This window comes from Anomaloglossus baeobatrachus, chromosome 4 (assembly GCF_048569485.1).
Source record: "Anomaloglossus baeobatrachus isolate aAnoBae1 chromosome 4, aAnoBae1.hap1, whole genome shotgun sequence".
NCBI classification, from domain to species: Eukaryota; Metazoa; Chordata; class Amphibia; order Anura; family Aromobatidae; genus Anomaloglossus; species Anomaloglossus baeobatrachus.
In genome coordinates this window covers 446,072,272-446,090,460 of record NC_134356.1, presented here as the reverse complement: position 1 = coordinate 446,090,460, position 18,189 = coordinate 446,072,272, and the positions used below count along the sequence as shown (strand labels likewise).

At 43.3% G+C, this 18,189-nt stretch overlaps 1 protein-coding gene across 1 annotated transcript in view; it reads left to right on the top strand.

Annotated features, from left to right (window-relative positions):
* Nucleotides 1-1,286: 1,286 nt before the first annotated feature.
* The window catches only part of CCDC33 (coiled-coil domain containing 33), a 188,955-nt gene continuing 172,052 nt past the window's right edge, over nt 1,287-18,189 (top strand). The window contains exons 1-4 of the mRNA XM_075343568.1: nt 1,287-1,590; nt 1,638-1,688; nt 1,948-2,543; nt 9,831-9,959. Coding sequence (XP_075199683.1) covers nt 1,287-1,590; nt 1,638-1,688; nt 1,948-2,543; nt 9,831-9,959 — 1,080 coding nt within the window. The remainder of the gene's footprint in view (nt 1,591-1,637; nt 1,689-1,947; nt 2,544-9,830; nt 9,960-18,189) is intronic.

Here is an 18,189-nt window from a genome sequence, read left to right as displayed (position 1 = left end):
TGTTGCATGGAAAGCAAAATTGTGCAACACCCTGTGACGAACTGATAGGCCAGGCCGTCATAGAACTCCTATGGGAAGTGTACCAGTACCGACAAAGCCAGGACCGAAGTGATACAGAAGTTGAAGAAAAAAAGAGTTTGTATGTTTAAGAGAAGCAACAGTGTCAGGACATTATTTGCTGTAAGCGAGAAAGCAATGTCGCCTGATCGGCTATGGTGTTCTACTGTGTGTGGTGCGGCAAGGGGTAGGCGAGGGGTTAACGACAGGCTGTGCTGCGATCTGTCGTCCCCGGCAACCACGACTAGCTCCACTGCCTGCCCCGTTCCCACCACCACAGGTGCCACCGCTGGAACCCGGAGGTGGAGACATGTGGGGATACAGTGCTGGGGCCAGGGGAGCTACAAGGGGGATGTCAGCATACTTAATTGTGCTCAAAATGAAGTGATACAATTAATATAAATATTGAAAAAAAAATCATAATTAACATGTTAATTTAAATATTGAGTTTCAGTATTAAGTATTAAGTTTAAGTATTGAATTTCAGCCTATTGGTTCAGCTCTCTACAACAGTCACAGTTTCTCTTTGTGGCCTCTTAGGGAAATTATTTGCCCACCCCTGCCCTACAGGATTCTCAGGAGATCACAGCAACTCCAATAAAATCATTACGCTTGTCTGTATGTCTTACGTGTTCCAAGACCGTCACAGTGAGAGATACTTTTGTACTTCATTCTTACTAATGAGTCCTTAACAGAGACTATTTGTTGTGTTTTAATGTAATAGTGTGATGATTTGATGTCTGTAATGTTATCAGAATATTAGTTCAGCTTTTAAGACTCAGTCTAGTTTATCTTAGCATTACGGCCAACATTTACCACATTCAGTAGCAGAAATAATATTGTTATCAGTGACATATATTCATTCACAGAAATGTTTGGAACACACGACTATGACACTTTGTACATAAAGTATAATGTTTCTAATTGTGAGAAAGTGATCACGTTTCTGCAGGGGGCAGGTTAAGTACGGCCATTCACTCTCCTGAAGTCACCAGGTTACCTGGTTTGTCTCAAACAAACAGCAGCCAGGTGAATGTGATACTTCTGTAACTACCACTCCCTGCAAATATATAAACCTTGTGAAGACAGACAATGAAGAGGAGAAATACAAGTGAGGAAAAGCGTGAGAGATCATACAAAGACCAGCACCAGCGTTGGAAAAGCACAGTAGATATTGAGAAAGTACATGATGTGGATATGAAGTAGAGCTTGAATTTGCCAGTTTCGTCATGCCAGTTCCAGCAGCTCCCCCGATGGTGCCACCTGGACCACCGCGCTTGCGGTTAGAAGACAAGGTCTTGTCTTTAGAGTTCCTTCTCTTGGATGCACAGTTTAATGAACCAGGACAGTACAAAATGCTTCTACGTGTAGAAAATCCTCTTCTCGATGATTCCTTGGAAGGAGTCACAGTGAGGGTCAACAATGGAGACATGATTCCAGGTTGTGAGGCCGAAACTGACACTGCCGAACAAGAAGACCTTACAGATACATTGGCATTTGAAAAAAACACCTTTTTGTTTGTTTTGCCAAAAGGTAACACTAAAATATAATTGTGATATTTCTAATCTGGTTAATTGCAGCCCCTGTCATTTCCACCAATAAAATGAGTGATGAATTCTCTCTAGTATTAGGTGAGGTGGTGAAGACTTTGTACAGAGCATTACGTTCATTTAATAAGGTATAAATTTAAGACATAACATTAGAAAACGTTTTCTTTGTAGTAAATTTAAGAAGTTTATGCATGAGTGCAGTACAGTTGTACAGTAGATGTTTTAAAATAAATGTTCAATTTAATATTCTTCACATATTTTATTAACTAAAGGTAAAACAAATTGAAGTCTATTTATTACTTTCTTTGCATTGTCTAATTATTTTCCATTTTCTTCACAGGACTATGTAAAAATGACAAACACCATGATGTACGACTATGCATTGATGTTTTAAAGTTTGGGTCTGGAATCCCTAGAGGCGGAAAAAAAGTGGGACAAGCACTATTTGCCATCTACCCTCGCCCTAACCAGCCTCGCATCAATCTCCGAGCTGCCCCATTCGAGCCGCTTTACAACTATCAAGGCGTGCTGGCACTATTAAGAGTTGTAGGGGATCATATGGCAATGCACTGTGGACGTCTTGCATACAATGTCTGCTTTCGAGAATACAAACCCCCAAAACTTGAAGAAGTTTCCAAACCAATCTCTCCTATACCAACCAGTCTGAAAGCAGGCAACTCTCAGCCTACTACTCCCAGGCTTGACACCTATAGGCAAAGCACTCCTAATACAGGGCGAACACCTCATTTCTTACATTCAGAAGCCACCAGTTCTGATCCTCATAAAATTAGTACACCTACACCAAAAACACATCATAATGCTTCTGAAAACCAAGGTTTATCAAACCATCAGTATTCTGATGATGAAGGTGATAATGACGAAGCAGATACAGAAGAACGGATGTCATCACCAGAGTCTGATTCATTTCAAGATCAGGTAAGGGCTGAGAATAGAAGTAGTGGTGGCAATATTTAATGTTGTTTTGGTGAATTTAATTTTCAAAAGTACCGTAATTATATAATGTAATTTTTGCAAAATTAATTAAACCTCCTTTTTACATATGCTTTGTGTGCATGGCACGTGGTATTATTAAAAATAGATAGCACAAATAACACCTTAAGGCCTAAGCCACACGGCGAGAAAAACAGTGCGAGTGGAGTGCGATAAAACATCGCATCCACTTGGACCAATTTTAGCCTGTGTGTCAGCGCACATGAGCAATTATTTTCTCAGCCCTAATCGGATCGAGAAAGCAATCGCAGCATACTGCGATTGTAATGTGAGACTCTTTCTTTTACACCCATTCAAGTGTGTGGGGTGAGAGAAAAATTGCACTGCACTCGCGGTACACCGGTGTACCGTGCGTGCAGAGCGAGAATCGCAATTACCGGCAACGGAGGAGAGAGGGAGAGAAATCCCTCCCTCCCCTCCTCAGCGCTGGCCCGCCCCTCCTCAGTGCCGGCCCGCCCTTCCTCAGAGCCGGAACGCCCCCCACAGCTGAGGTCCGCTCGCACAGTCGGACCTCAGTCGCAGGGATACTCGCATGACACTCGGCTCTGCTGTACTGCCAGCGTGAGCCGAGTGTCATGCGAGGATCGCACTAGTGCTCCATTTGGCCCTGGCCTTATTGTACAATTTTACTCCCAGTAACATTGTCAACTACATTAATTACAATCTCAACATCATTTTTTGTACCTTGAAATAACTCTATCTAGCAAAAGAAGTGGTGAGATGGCTACTGTATATGCCGAGATAACCATCCACCAAATGCTATCTCTTCTGACTAACCCATGCACATTGAAACATTGTTCACCCCAGTCTTTATGAGGGGCCATGCTGTGATCATACACTCCAGGTTCATGAACATGAAGCGTCTGATAAGTGGTGTGCACCTCCGAGTGAGGTGCTGGAGTGAGAGTTCTAGCATACAGAACGCCACAGCTAGTCATGAATTAGACGAGCTGTGGAGTCCTGCACCTGCTGCTCTCATCCCATCCCAGGGCCATCCATTTTATTGGAGCTAGGAGAAATTGTCATAAAACAGCAAAAGTCACAATATTTAGGCTCAAGTCCGAGTTGTACCTAAAATTTTAAACGTTTCAATGTTTTTGCTCCAGAAATCAGGAAAGTCGTGAAAGCTTTCATCATGTGTACCCAATGTGCAGACTTAGTTTTTTTGGAGACATTCAAAAGCGATGAGTTCTGCAGCTGAAATGACTTCAGGAAACAATCCTTTTTGGGCAGATTTCGGAATTATTTTTTTCCTGAGCTTTTTTTAAGCTTTTGACTCCATCAAGATCTGCTTCAAATATGTAACATGCACTTTCTTTTTTAACCAGTATTTTTTTTTAACCTGAAGTGTGAAAAAAAATACTAAAAACAAACTTTATTATAATAAAAATGAAAAAGAAGAGGGTTTTTTTAAAGCATTTTTAGGTGATTTTTGTTGTGTATTTTTAAAGCAGATTTACATGACTGCAACACGGGATCAGGTTGGATCCTTATCCCAGAGTTTAGATGGAGGCTCCACCAATCTTACTCTGGCCCTATAAGTTGAACAGTACCCCAATATACCACCTATAGGAGTCAGTAGGGCCATAATGTACCTCTATGAGCCTCTGATTTTATCAGATGTCATACTATTCAGACATTTTCCTAAGGAGCTTTGAACTGTTATACATTTTCTTTTTTAGCAGTGCTGCTGCACACATATCTATTAAATGGAGTCACAGGAACACACTCTTGACACAAAGTATAGTGTGTCCACCCATATCCTGTCCACCACCATTAACTTGAGAATGGCAGCAACTATAGGCATAGAAGTGGTGTCTAGGTATAGTAAAGTAGCCATGCGCTACGCAATGAAACCACCTATAGCGCCACCTGGTGGAAAACAATGGAGTTAGCATTTTTATCTCGAAAACGGAACGAGATAGAGAAAAACAGTGAATTACAAAGTTGTAGGGCATCATCAATTCAATACGAATCGACACCTTGCATGCAGAAATCCTATAATTTGAACGTGTAAGGGCTCATGCGCACGTAACTACTGAATTTTCTGCAGCGATTTGACAGCACATGTGCGCTTCAAAGCGCTGCAGAAACTGCATAATGAATGCAGTATTTTTTTTTTAAAAAAGCCGATTTCATGCGCTCGGTATGCTGCCCCACCATAGACAGAGTGGGAGCTGCATCCAGAACGCACAAATAATTGACATGCTGCTTTTATGAACGCACCGATTTGGGTCAAAATTTTAGCACCCAAATCACTGCGTTCAAAAAAGCAACGTGCGCTCGTATCATGCACAATCTACATAGATTATGCAGTGAACGCAGGACGCATGCATTTACGCTGCAGTGCAATACGCAGCATAAATGCATGTAAGTACGCAACGTGCGCATGAGCCCTAAAACTCACAAGACTGCGGACGTAAAGCGATACCTCATGGAGACCTTCCTACAAGTCATTGGGTATGGTGGCAGCGTGGAGTGACCTCCACGCTCACCTGACCTAACCCCATTGGACTTCTTTCTGTGAGGTCACATCAAACAGCTGGTGTATGCGACCCCTCCACCAACATTGCAGGACCTACGACGACGTATCACAGATGCTTGTGCAAACGTGTCACCTACCATATTGCACAACGTGCAGCAAGAGACAGGATGCTGTCCAGTGATTACTAAAAGTGCACAGGATAGATTGCTAGCCCTCAATAGCTGTACCTATCTGTGCACTGCCTAACAGCGAGGGTTGGCACCCTAAAAATGCGATATGGCGCCCCCACTCTGCGATGACTCTCCCTGCTGCCCCTGAAGTCTTTCCCTGCTGGAAAAAAGGTGCAGTGCCTAAGATAAGTGCAACAAACAAATTGGTGTGGCGGGTGGACAGTAGGGAGGAAAAATCTTAAACTTATCTCATTGATATGAACAGAATGGTAATTTCAAACCTCAACGCGTTTCTCCCCTAGAAGTGGGTTCCTCAGGAGGCCAATAGTAAACTACAATGGTGGTTCAGAAAAACCCTCTGTAGCCAAATGGCTGATTCAAAGAGGGGATCCTGTTGATAAATAGCACACTGCAGAACCAAATAGTGCTGGTGTCCAAGGGAAAACACCCTATTGGTGATCTCATTGAATAGGGTGTTTTCCCTTGGACACCAGCACTATTTGGGTCTGCAGTGTGCTATTTATCAACGGGATCCCCTCTTTGAATATCCTGGTACCGTAAAGGAGGGGAGGGGTTGGCACTAAAACTTTATGTGAAGTGAACAACAGACTTGTGGCCCCCAACAGACTTGTGGCCCCCACTGCATTAAAAGTACCTGTGAGTGATCTGACCCTAGAGAAGACCGGAGCTACCCCAATAACAGTAGAAGACTGTGATCAATGCCAGTAGAAAACCATGGCCAGCAGCGGTAGAAGACTGTGATCAACGCTAGTGGAATACTGTGAAGAGCGCCAGTAGAAAACCATGACTGGCACCAGTAGAAAACCATGACCAACGCATGAAGACCGTGACCAGCACCAGTAGAAGACCGTGATTAATGCCAATAAAAGGCCACTACCACCACCAGTAAAAGACTGTGACTAGATCCGAACCAGGCCCAGGAGGTGATGGACTGTTCCTGTGGGCCATTGATTCCTGTTTTGATGTATGCTAAAAAGCGAGAAAGTTGCTTGCTAAAAGTGGACTTGTGGTGTAATGGGTCGGGTCAGTCCAGTTAGGTCTCCTGTGTCAATATACTGAACTGTTTATATAAGGGGTATTGTGACAATAGCGAGGGTGACAGTGACGTTCCCCTGACAGAAAGACCGAGACCACGTTAACATTAGTGATACCTGTTATCTAGTCAATAGGATAAAGAGTTGCACACCAGTCACAATGTATAGGGGAATAATGAAAAGCAGAACTGCTATGGGAATGCTAGACTGAAAAATACAATGGACTATATGAAAAAAGTGAAAAACATGAAAATGGTAAGTGCATAACTGCTATGAATAATAGGAATGAGAGATGTTTAGCCATTGTATTGATCAATACAAAGGAGCCCCAAAACCAAAAACCAAACGCCAAGGTAATTTTCATTTTCATGTTTTTCACTTTTTTCAGATAGTCCATTGTATTTTTCAGTCTAGCATTCCCATAGCAATTCTGCTTTTCATTATTCCCCTATACATTGTGACTGGTGTGCAACTCTTTATCCTATTGTTTAGTTGTATATTTTTGAGTCTTGCACCTTGTTCACACCATGGTGTTCGAGACGTACATTCTTTAATTAACCTGTTATTTAGTGTCTTGAGTAACTGAATGTAAAAATATTGCATATATACTTAGTATATTACCGAATGTATTAATGTGTCTAGTCTAATATTTCCTGATAATTTTTTATCACTGCCAATTCTGTTTCTGTAAAGAAATAAATACCCAATGTTAAGTCACCAATGAGTCACCTTACTACACCTTTGCATTCTCGGATCCTGTTCACACACATAAAGCCTAAAACAAAATTATATTCATCCGTATATGATTCTATACCCTTTTGGAGAGTTGTTTGTTAGACTAGAGGCTGGTTTAATGATATACATTGCTATCCTATTTAAGAAATAGTATAAAAATAATTAATACTAGTCGTGTATGTGCTGCAATGAAAACTCTTGTTATTTATCTACTATATTAGAAAATATACACTCTAAGGGGTACTTTACACGTTGTGACATCGCATCCGAAATATCGTCGGGGTCACGTCGTTAGTGACGCACATCCGGCGCCGGTAACGACATCGCAACGTGTAAATCCTAGATGCGCTGATAAACGATCGCAAAAGCGTCGTAAATCGGTGATCTGTGTAATGTTGGTCATTTTCATAATGTCGGGTCGACCGCAGGTACGATGTATTTTGTCTCTCCTGCGGTAGCACACATCGCTGTGAGTAAACCCGCAGGAGCGACGAACATCTCCTTACCTGCGTCCCAACGGTAATGCGGAAGGGAGAAGGCGGGCGGGATGTTGTGTCCCGCTCATCTCCGCCCCTCCGCTTCTATTGGCTGGCCGATTAGTGACGTCGCGGTGATGTCGCTGTGACGCTGAACGCACCTCCCCCTTGAAGGAGGGATAGTTCGGCAGTCACAGCGACGTCGCCGAGCAGGTATGTGCGTGTAAAGCTGCCGTAGCGATAATATTCGCTACGGCAGCAATCACCACATATCACATGTGCGACGGGGGCGGGTACTATCGCGTTCGGCATCGCTAGCCGATGCTAGCGATGTCGCAACGTGTAAAGTACCCCTAAGGAACTGTATAATCTTTTATGAGATGTTTAGTGACATCTGGTGCCCCAACAGTTATTGCAATCTTAATTGCTCATCCCCTGTTCACTGGAATGATTGGTATACTACTGAATGCAAAGTATAACAAGACGTCCACGGAACTCCATGAATTCTGATGCAACTCACAGTTTTCAGATTTAAATTTTTAAAATCTTTAGAAAACCATTAATTATTTCCTTTCCATTTAACAAATACTTGCTACTTACTGTTTTTATATCACATAAAATCCTTATGAAATACATTTTACATTTTTGGGTGTAATTTAAAAAAGTTTGGAAAATTTCACAGGGTACTTTTTCAAGGCACAGTTACTGTATGTGCTCAGGTGAACATAGCATTCATATACAGTATATGCGCATCAGGAGGAAAAAATGTCGGCTAAATGAGCGCTCAACCACCAGCTCGTGAAGCTGAATGGGCACCTAAATTGGGCATCCAATGTCCTATTATTTTGATATCTGACATGTATTGCCACTGTTTGGTAACACTATAAACAAGCACATAGAATGTTTTATTTCATGATGCCCATCCTTTAGTTTTCCCCTAACATATTGTCTGATAGCAGCCTATTCTACTCTCTCTATAAGGCCACATGCACATATTGAGTATTTGGTAAGGTTTTTTTTTACCTCAGTATTAATAAGCCTAAACCAAGAGTGGAATAATCAGTGGAAAAGTTTAATAGAAACACATCCCCACGTCTGCATCTTTCACGCATTCCTGGTTTTGGCTTACTAAGGCCTTTTTCACATGTCAGTAAAAAACACAGACGTTCTTTACTGACGTGTAAAAAATGCCTGTCCCTTCGTGTTCCATAATTCACGGCATACGATGGTTGTCCATGTGCAATCCGTGATTGCACATGGACGTATGCTCACCTGTCACATTCCTGCTGTCCATGGTGCTGATCTCCTCGGCTCTGCAGCGTCCGCCCACCGCTCTCTGCAGCTACTTCTGGGTCGGCTCTGGCTGCATTCATGAATATTCATGAGCTGGCCAGGAAGCTGCAGAGAGCACAGGCTGCACAGAGCGTCACTGGAAAGGTGAGTTGAAAATGTTTTTTATTTTATATGTATGTTTTTTCTGACACGTGTTTCACTGATCACACCATAGTGTGGTCTGTGAGACATCAGTTATGCCAGAAAAAAACGGACTTGTCTCCGTGTGGCAACCACGGACACGCGTGTACGCCGCACGGAGACACGGTCAGTGAAAAATCACTGATGTGTGAGCAGACCCACTGATTATAATGGGTCTGCGTATGTCCGTGATTCTGATACATATAAAAAAAAAGCACATACGTGCCAGAATCCCTGACGTCTGAAACAGGCCTTAGATAAAGGTGGTTGCCCATATATTTCTATGCAACATTTTGGAATTTGTTGATAGATTATCCACTGTTGATTTCTATAATATCCACTTAAAGTTTACCTTCACTTTCACAAGATTTTTTTTTTAATGTTGTAGACAAAAAAAATTGCAAGATCTGTATGTCTTTGGAGTGTGGGAGGAAACCGGAGTACCCGGAGGAAACCCACGCAAACACGGGAGAACATACATACTTCCTTGCAGATGGTGTCCTTGGTGGGATTTGAACCTAAGACCACAGCGCTGCTAGACTGCAGTGCTAACCACTGAGCCACCGTGCCGCCTAGTTACAATATAAATAACACTTGTAAAAGCATAGGTAGTTGAGTATATTTTATTATTCCTATTTCAGCTACAATAGGTCATTCGAACCCCTCTGAACTTATATGTCCATATGATGACAATATGTACATTATTGTGTAGATTATTTACCATGGTAGAATACATAATTTTTGCAGTTGTATTCTGTAACAAATGTTTCCCTATTTCCAAGTTTTTTATTCTGCCATTAATTATATTACTCTTATAGGATGATCTTGAATATAAAAAACCATCAACTCGTAAAATGCTACCACCTGTATCTCGGAGTTTACCTCACGACGCTCCTCTACGACTCCCACCGCCTCCTAAAACGCCAGCAACTATCAGGAACACTCATGTGAGTATTCTATCCAAGCTTCTTTTCTGAGAATGAAAGGAGGAATTACTATTACCATAGTAATAAACAACCTTTATTTAAAGTTTTAGATTTCTTTTAAAGGCAATATGTCACCTTTTTGTTTTTTTAAGTTGTTAATATTGGCATACAGGTGAAATTAGCCATATGTGTGTGTCTCCTTGATGACGGTCTATTTTGAAAAATTCACCTCTTATATCTTCTATTTTCGGGCTTATGGGGCGTGTGCTGCTCGGAAGATTAGCCTAACTCCAGTTTCATTATACAGGAAAGCTTCTCCTATACTTTCAATGTTAATCACGTAGAGCACACAATGCTGTCCGTGTGCTGCACGTATTTTTCACGGACCCATAAACTAGTATTGGCCCTTGTCATCTGTGCTGTCAGAAAAAAAATCCCCGTGTGGTTCACCTGGACTCACGGTTCATGTGAAAACACAAACATGTTAGTAGTCCCATAGGTTATAATGGTTACATGAGGTGTTTGTGAAAAAGATGGATGCCACACGCACCGGAAACACAGACATGTGAAGAAAGCTTTAAAGCGTAACTTTTGTTTTAATTTTTATTTCATAAATCAATAGTGCACATGAAAATGAGCAACTTTGTAATATATCTTATCAGACAAATTTGTTTCACTGGATACAGATTTTACCTCAGAATTGAAAATTTTGATAATGACCAATTCTGGCAGCGTAAGAAGCAAATTTGTCTGATAAGATTTATTACAAAGTTGCTTATTTTCATGTGCACCATTCATTTATGAAATAGAAAATTAAAATGACGGTTACACTTTAAGCTAAGAAAGGGTTGCCAACCTGACTTTTAAATTTTTCTGCACAGCTTAAAGGGAATCTGTCACCAAGTTTTTACTACCCCATCCGAGGGCAGCATAATGTAGAGACAGAGACCCTGATTCCACTGATATGTCACTTATTGAGCTGTTTGCTGTCATCTTGATAAAATCAATGTTTTCTCAGCTGCAGATATACAGAGCTGGTGAATATGCTGGAGTACCTGGCTGCAGGCCATGTAGTCCTATGATGATCTACTGCTGATTAAGCAGTGATTTTATCAAAACTACACTAAGCAGTCCAGGAAGTTACACATCCCTGGAATCTGCCCCACATTATGCTGCTGTTAGATTAGGTGGCAAAAACCTGATGAAAGATTCCCTTTAACAAAACATTTACAGACACATTGGAAAACTACAATAAATCATTACGATTATAAGGAATACATCTACAACTCATAATTCTGATATAAATAAATCAGCTGCATTCACTTGTGAACTGTAAAATGGTGATAACTATATTCAAAATAATCTATAGAAGTTTCTTCAACTTTAAAAAAAATTACTGGCCCCTTAATTTTTTTTTCAGACAGAGCATAAAAGTGTTTTATTTTTACAGACTGTCCTGGAATTTCTGGGCTGACAACAGAGTGTGTGTCAGGTTTTGGTCTAGATATTGAGGCCACTCTTAAGTTTTTATTTGTCCGTATAGGTAAAATATATCTTTGTACCGTGTTAGCCAGTAGAGATAAAAAATTGTTTAAAAGAACTGAAGTCCTCAGTGGTTGATACCTTTTAATGGCTAACTGAAAAGATGGTAATAATAGCAAGCTTTCGAGACTCTCAGGTCTCTTCTTCAGGCTCAATATAACACAAAATCTGAAGAGTCACATATTTATACACAACAGGACATAGAATGGGGCAGTAAATAAAACAAGTTATGTGAAGCAGAACTATCACTGTGGCAAGAGGACAAACTGTTGTGGCCATAAATATTGCTGCAGTTCAGTGTGAAAGTTTTATTGACCTCTGATTAAGGTCTGGTCCAGGGCTGTGATGCGCTCGAATGGTTAGAGGAGCACATCTCTTAATTGATGTAAAAAGGCATGAATCCATGAGACACATTTATTCCTGCTCTAAATGTGTCAAAGGTCATCATAAGTTTGTACTCCCATAGTCTCCTGTCTCTCTGAGACTTGACGTTACCTTTTAATACCAGCAATTTCATGTCCATGATGCTGTGGTCTGGGTTACAAAAATGTTTGGCCACAGGTAGGTCTATCCTTTTTTCTATTTGTCGGTATAGAATTTGTGTTACATGATGGTGGAAAAAAGTAAGGGAGGGTCCAGCTCACCAGGGACTGACCTGCTGGTTACAATCAAGAGTCCTGCGCACGGAATAAGGCTCGGCAACCATCCAGATTAGAAGTAGAAAGAGAGATTTCCAGCGCCAGGAATAAGTTAAAAAATCCTTTTTTATTGAAAATAAGGCAGTAAAAATCCAGCAGATACCATGATAGATGTCAGAAGGATGGCAGAACAACGCGTTTCGACGCTTCAGGTCTTAGTCATGTTCTGACTTAAAGTATTTCCCTACTCCTTTCTATTATTTTGGTATTATATCTAATGGGATTATTATGGTCTGCACCCTAGCTCATATTATGTGGCTTTCTACTTCTTTGCTATATGTTTGCAACCAAAAATACTGTTGGAATATTACTTGTTTCTTTATCGTTCCTTATGGGAGACCCAAACCATGGGTGTATAGCTACTGCGTCCGGAGGACACACAAAGTACTACACTCAAACGTGTAGCTCCTCCCTCCGGCTATATACACCCCCTGGATGACAATCTACCCAGTTCATTGCTTTGTGTTTCAGGAGGTCACACACACTTGCAAGGCCGTGGCATCCCTGCAGGCCAACGGTGTAATTGTTCCGGTTCCCGCCCGGGAACGGTTCAGCGGTTTCTACTCAAACCTCTTTCTAGTCCCCAAAAAGGACGGTTCCTTCCGGCCCATCCTGGATCTCAAGCTTCTCAACAAGCATGTTCAGGTGCGGCACTTTCGCATGGAATCTCTGAGATCGGTCATTGCCTCAATGACCCAAGGAGATTTTCTGGCATCCATCGACATCAGAGATGCCTATCTGCATGTTCCTATTGCGGTTTCGCACCAGCGTTGGCTACGCTTTGCAATCGGAGAGGAACATTTCCAATTCGTGGCTCTCCCCTTCGGCCTAGCCACGGCCCCTCGAGTATTCACCAAGGTCATGGCAGCAGTGGTTGCGGTCCTGCACCTCCAGGGGTTGGCAGTGATTCCTTACCTGGACAACCTTCTAGTCAAGGCCTCATCCAGTGCAGACTGCCAGCGGAGTGTCTCGCTCACTCTCGCCATTCTAGTCCAGTTCGGGTGGCTTGTCAATTTGCCCAAGTCCACTCTGATTCCAACCCAGAAACTCGAGTACCTAGGGATGCAATTCGAGACTCTGCCGGCACTTGTGAAGCTGCCCTTAGTCAAACAGCAGTCTCTTCGTCTGGCGGTACGCTCTCTGCTGAGGCACCGCCGTCATTCCATCAGACACCTCATGCGGGTGCTGGGTCAGATGGTGGCGTCAATGGAAGCGGTTCCCTTTGCTCAGTTCCATCTGCGTCCCCTGCAGCTGGACATTCTCCGCTGTTGGGACAAGCGGATCTCTTCCTTGCACAGGCTGGTGGCTCTGTCGCCACAAACCAGGAGCTCTCTTCAGTGGTGGCTTCGGCCCCTCTCTCTGTCACAGGGACGCTCCTTCCTGACTCCGTCCTGGGTAATCCTCACCACGGATGCCAGTCTCTCCGGTTGGGGAGCAGTATTTCTCCATCACCGAGCACAGGGCACTTGGACTTCGTCCGAATCAGCTCTCTCAATCAATGTGCTGGAGATCAGAGCTGTGTTTCTAGCTCTCCTAGCCTTTCACCACCTGTTGGTGGGCAAGCACATCCGAGTCCAGTCAGACAACGCGACAGCGGTTGCCTACATCAATCACCAGGGCGGGACTCACAGCCGTCTGGCGATGCTGGAGGTTCAACGAATCCTCCAGTGGACGGAGGACTCGAAGTCCACCATATCTGCAGTCCACATCCCAGGCGTAGAAAACTGGGAGGCCGATTATCTCAGCCGTCAAACCGTAGACGGCGGCGAGTGGGCCCTGCATCCGTCAGTGTTCAATTCACTCTGCCGCAAGTGGGGCACTCCAGAGGTAGATCTAATGGCATCCCGGCACAACAACAAGGTTCCGGTTTACGTGGCTCGCTCCCACGATCCTCAAGCCTTCGCAGCAGACGCACTGGTTCAAGATTGGTCTCAGTTCCGTCTGGCCTATGTGTTTCCCCCTCTAGCGCTCTTGCCCAGGGTTCTGCGCAAGATCAGAATGGAGGGCCGTCGAGTCATGCTCATTGCTCCGGACTGGCCCAGGCGAGCGTGGTACCCAGACCTGCTCCGTCTGTCCGTAGAGGTGCCGTGGCGTCTCCCGGACCGCCCAGACCTTCTCTCTCAAGGTCCGTTCTTCCGCCAGAATTCTGCGGCTCTCAGATTGACGGCGTGGCTCTTGAGTCCTGGATCCTGACGGCTTCAGGCATTCCCTCTGAGGTCATCTCCACCATGACTCAGGCTCGGAAGTCTTCCTCGGCCAAGATTTACCACAGGACTTGGAAAATTTTCCTGTCCTGGTGTCGTTCGTCCGGCCATGCCCCTTGGCCGTTCTCCTTGCCGACCATCCTGTCTTTTCTACAGTCCGGTCTACAGCTAGGACTGTCCCTCAATTCCCTTAAGGGACAGGTGTCGGCTCTGTCGGTATTGTTCCAGCGGCGTATCGCCCGACTGGCTCAGGTGCGCACCTTCATGCAGGGCGCATCTCACATCATTCCTCCTTACCGGCGGCCCTTGGATCCCTGGGACCTTAATCTGGTCCTCACGGCCTTACAGAAACCCCCCTTTGAGCCTCTCAGGGAAGTTCCCTTGTCTAGACTTTCACAGAAAGTTGTTTTTCTAGTAGCCATAACTTCTCTCAGGAGAGTTTCGGATTTGGCTGCGCTCTCTTCAGAATCCCCCTTTTTGGTGTTTCACCAAGACAAGGTGGTTCTTCGTCCGACTCCGGACTTTCTCCCTAAGGTGGTGTCTCCTTTCCACCTTAACCAGGACATTTCATTACCTTCTCTTTGTCCGGCCCCGGTGCATCGCTTTGAGAAGGCGTTGCACTCCTTAGATTTGGTGCGGGCGCTCCGAATCTATGTGTCACGCACCGCTGTTTTTAGGCGGTGCACATCTCTTTTTGTGCTAACCACTGGTCAGCGCAAGGGTCTCGCTGCTTCTAAACCGACTCTAGCTCGTTGGATCAGGTCGGCTATCTCCGATGCCTACCAGTGTTCTCAGGTGCCTCCCCCGCCGGGGATTAAGGCGCACTCGACCAGAGCTGTCGGTGCCTCCTGGGCTTTCAGGCACCAGGCTACGGCTCAGCAGGTTTGTCAGGCTGCCACATGGTCCAGTCTGCACACTTTTTCGAAGCACTACCAGGTGCATGCTCATGCTTCGGCAGATGCGAGCTTGGGCAGATGCATCCTTCAGGCGGCTGTCGCCCATTTGTGAAGTTAGGTTTTGCCTACTTCTCAGTTGGTTTATTTCCCGCCCATGGACTGCTTTGGAACGTCCCATGGTTTGGGTCTCCCATAAGGAACAATAAAGAAAAAGAGAATTTTGTTTACTTACCGTAAATTCTTTTTCTTATAGTTCCGACATGGGAGACCCAGCACCCTCCCTGTTGCCTGTTGGCAGTTTTTTGTTCCGTGTGTTTCACCGGCTGTTGTTAGTAGACAGAGTTCTGGTCTTTCCGAGTTTTACTCTTTCTCTACTTATGGGTGGATGTCCTCCTTCAGCTTTTGCACTGAACTGGGTAGATTGTCATCCAGGGGGTGTATATAGCCGGAGGGAGGAGCTACACGTTTGAGTGTAGTACTTTGTGTGTCCTCCGGAGGCAGTAGCTATACACCCATGGTTTGGGTCTCCCATGTCGGAACTATAAGAAAAAGAATTTACGGTAAGTAAACAAAATTCTCTTTTTTAATAATAGTGGAATGTTGGATTGGTATGTAATAAGTATCTCCTATTGAATTTAGTGCGCTATTGAAAGGCCAGCATATGCTATATATATGTGGAAAGTCATATGTTAATGGATATAGATTAGATTTTTATTTAACAAAGGATCTCTCATTCCCTTTTGATGTGTACAATCATATTTATGTTGTCATGTGCTGAGTGTCTTGTTGGATCACTATATATTATATCTATACTTATATTAAACAACAATGGAAACCGGTTCATAAAATTCTTTTAATATGTATGTCATTTTATATGTATATATGTTTTTTGTATACTTTTTGCATTTGTGTATTTTTGCATTATACCATATTACTTCATGTATATACGAATTTGCCATTGTATATCTCCATTTTCTCGGATCCCTTGTAATTACTACTTGAGGAGTTGCCGCTAGTGAAACCACACATGTGAATTTAATCAGTGGAGCAGGGATCCGATATAAGGGAGTTGGTTATACTTTAAGTCAGAACATGACTAAGACCTGAAGCGTCGAAACGCGTTGTTCTGCCATCCTTCTGACATCTATCATGGTATCTGCTGGATTTTTACTGCCTTATTTTCAATAAAAAAGGATTTTTTAACTTATTCCTGGCGCTGGAAATCTCTCTTTCTACTTCTAATGATGGTGGAAAGGTGAAATAGATGGTTGTTGCTTTGTTTCTTTCTATAATGTTAATTATCTTTCTTCTTATAGAATGGTTACTAGCTTATAAAACAAAACATAGGTACCATATATTGCTAATCGTGCCATGCACAGATGACAAGAAGTGAGTACAGGTGGAAGATGCATAGATGATGCAGTTACAAAATTATTGACATAAGATTAGCTGCTACAAACATTAAACTTCAAGTGGAATTAATAAGAATATAATGAAAGCACACAAAGCAATAAGGAAGGAGAAATGTAGGGAAAATGTGTTACATAATCAAATCCCTTAATGGTGTGTAGTCAGGTGTAACAAGCAGGTGCTTTATGTATGTAATGCTGTTAGATATTTAATCCCATTGCATAGCAACTAGAGATGATTGAATCTTCTGAATTTCAAATTTCCAAGGTTTTTTGAAAATGTTACTGGCAATGGATCTATTTGTTTTGAATGGCAAAGCCTCTAATTGCACTGAAAAGACAGGTATAATAATATGAGGTGTCATACAGACTGTATCCAACACCTTTCAAGCTATTTAAAGGGAATCCATCAGCAGGTTTTTGCTATGTAAGCTGAAGCCAGCATGCTGCAAGGGTTAACACAGAAAATTCAGACATGCCTGTCTTGTCACAGTCTGATCTCTTGATAATTTGCTATGTTTGTTTAAGCAGCAGGACCCTTATCATTGCTATGACTAGAAAGTCACGTGCATAGACCTCTGACATGCCCCTCTTCTGATTGACGCCTAATTGTCAATGTACAATCTCTATAGACACCTGGTGTTGGCGGGACAATTCTCTGGACTCTGCTACCTGACTAAACTTAAAAATTCTGATTGTGTCAGAATGGCTGTAGCCAGTGGCGTAACTAGAGTTTGATAGGCCCTGGTGCAAAGTTTGGACCTTTCTCCTCCCCTCCACGTACACCAACACTTGTTATACGGGATAATGACACTGACACTCGGGATACGGGATAATGACGCTGACACTTGTCTCTTACTCACAGCACTCAGATTTCCCATGATCTGAAATCCCTTTATTAGCACCCTGCTTTCCTATGTTCTGATATCCATCTTGTCCTCGGCACCCAGCTTCCCCTTGCTCTGCTAATCATCATTCCATTTCAGAGCATGGGAAAGCTGGGTGCTATGAGAAGATGTATAGCAGAGGATGGGAAAGCTGGGTGCTGAGAGAAAGAGCCTGTTTCTCTCAGGACAAAACATTCCCATCCCATGCTTTTATCTTTGTCCCCCCTCCGATATAGTTTCATATTGTATTATGCAGCCCCATACTCCTCCATGTATAATGCACCCCTATAGTCCATGTATAAGGTGTCCTTCATGTTGTATAATGCCTCCCCATAGACCTCTATGCATGTATAATGCGGCCCCATAGACATCCATGCATGTATAATGCAGCCCCATAGACCTCTATGTATAATGCACACCTTTAGTCCATTATAATTTGTTCTTCATGTTTATTATGCAGCCCAGTAGACATGTATTATGCAGCCCCTCTAGGCCTCCATATATAATGCAGAACCTCTAGGCCTCCATGTATCCGCCAGGTCTCCATCTATCATGCAGCCAGCCTCCCCAGACCTCCATCTATCATGCAGCCAGCTCACCCAGGTCTCCATGTAT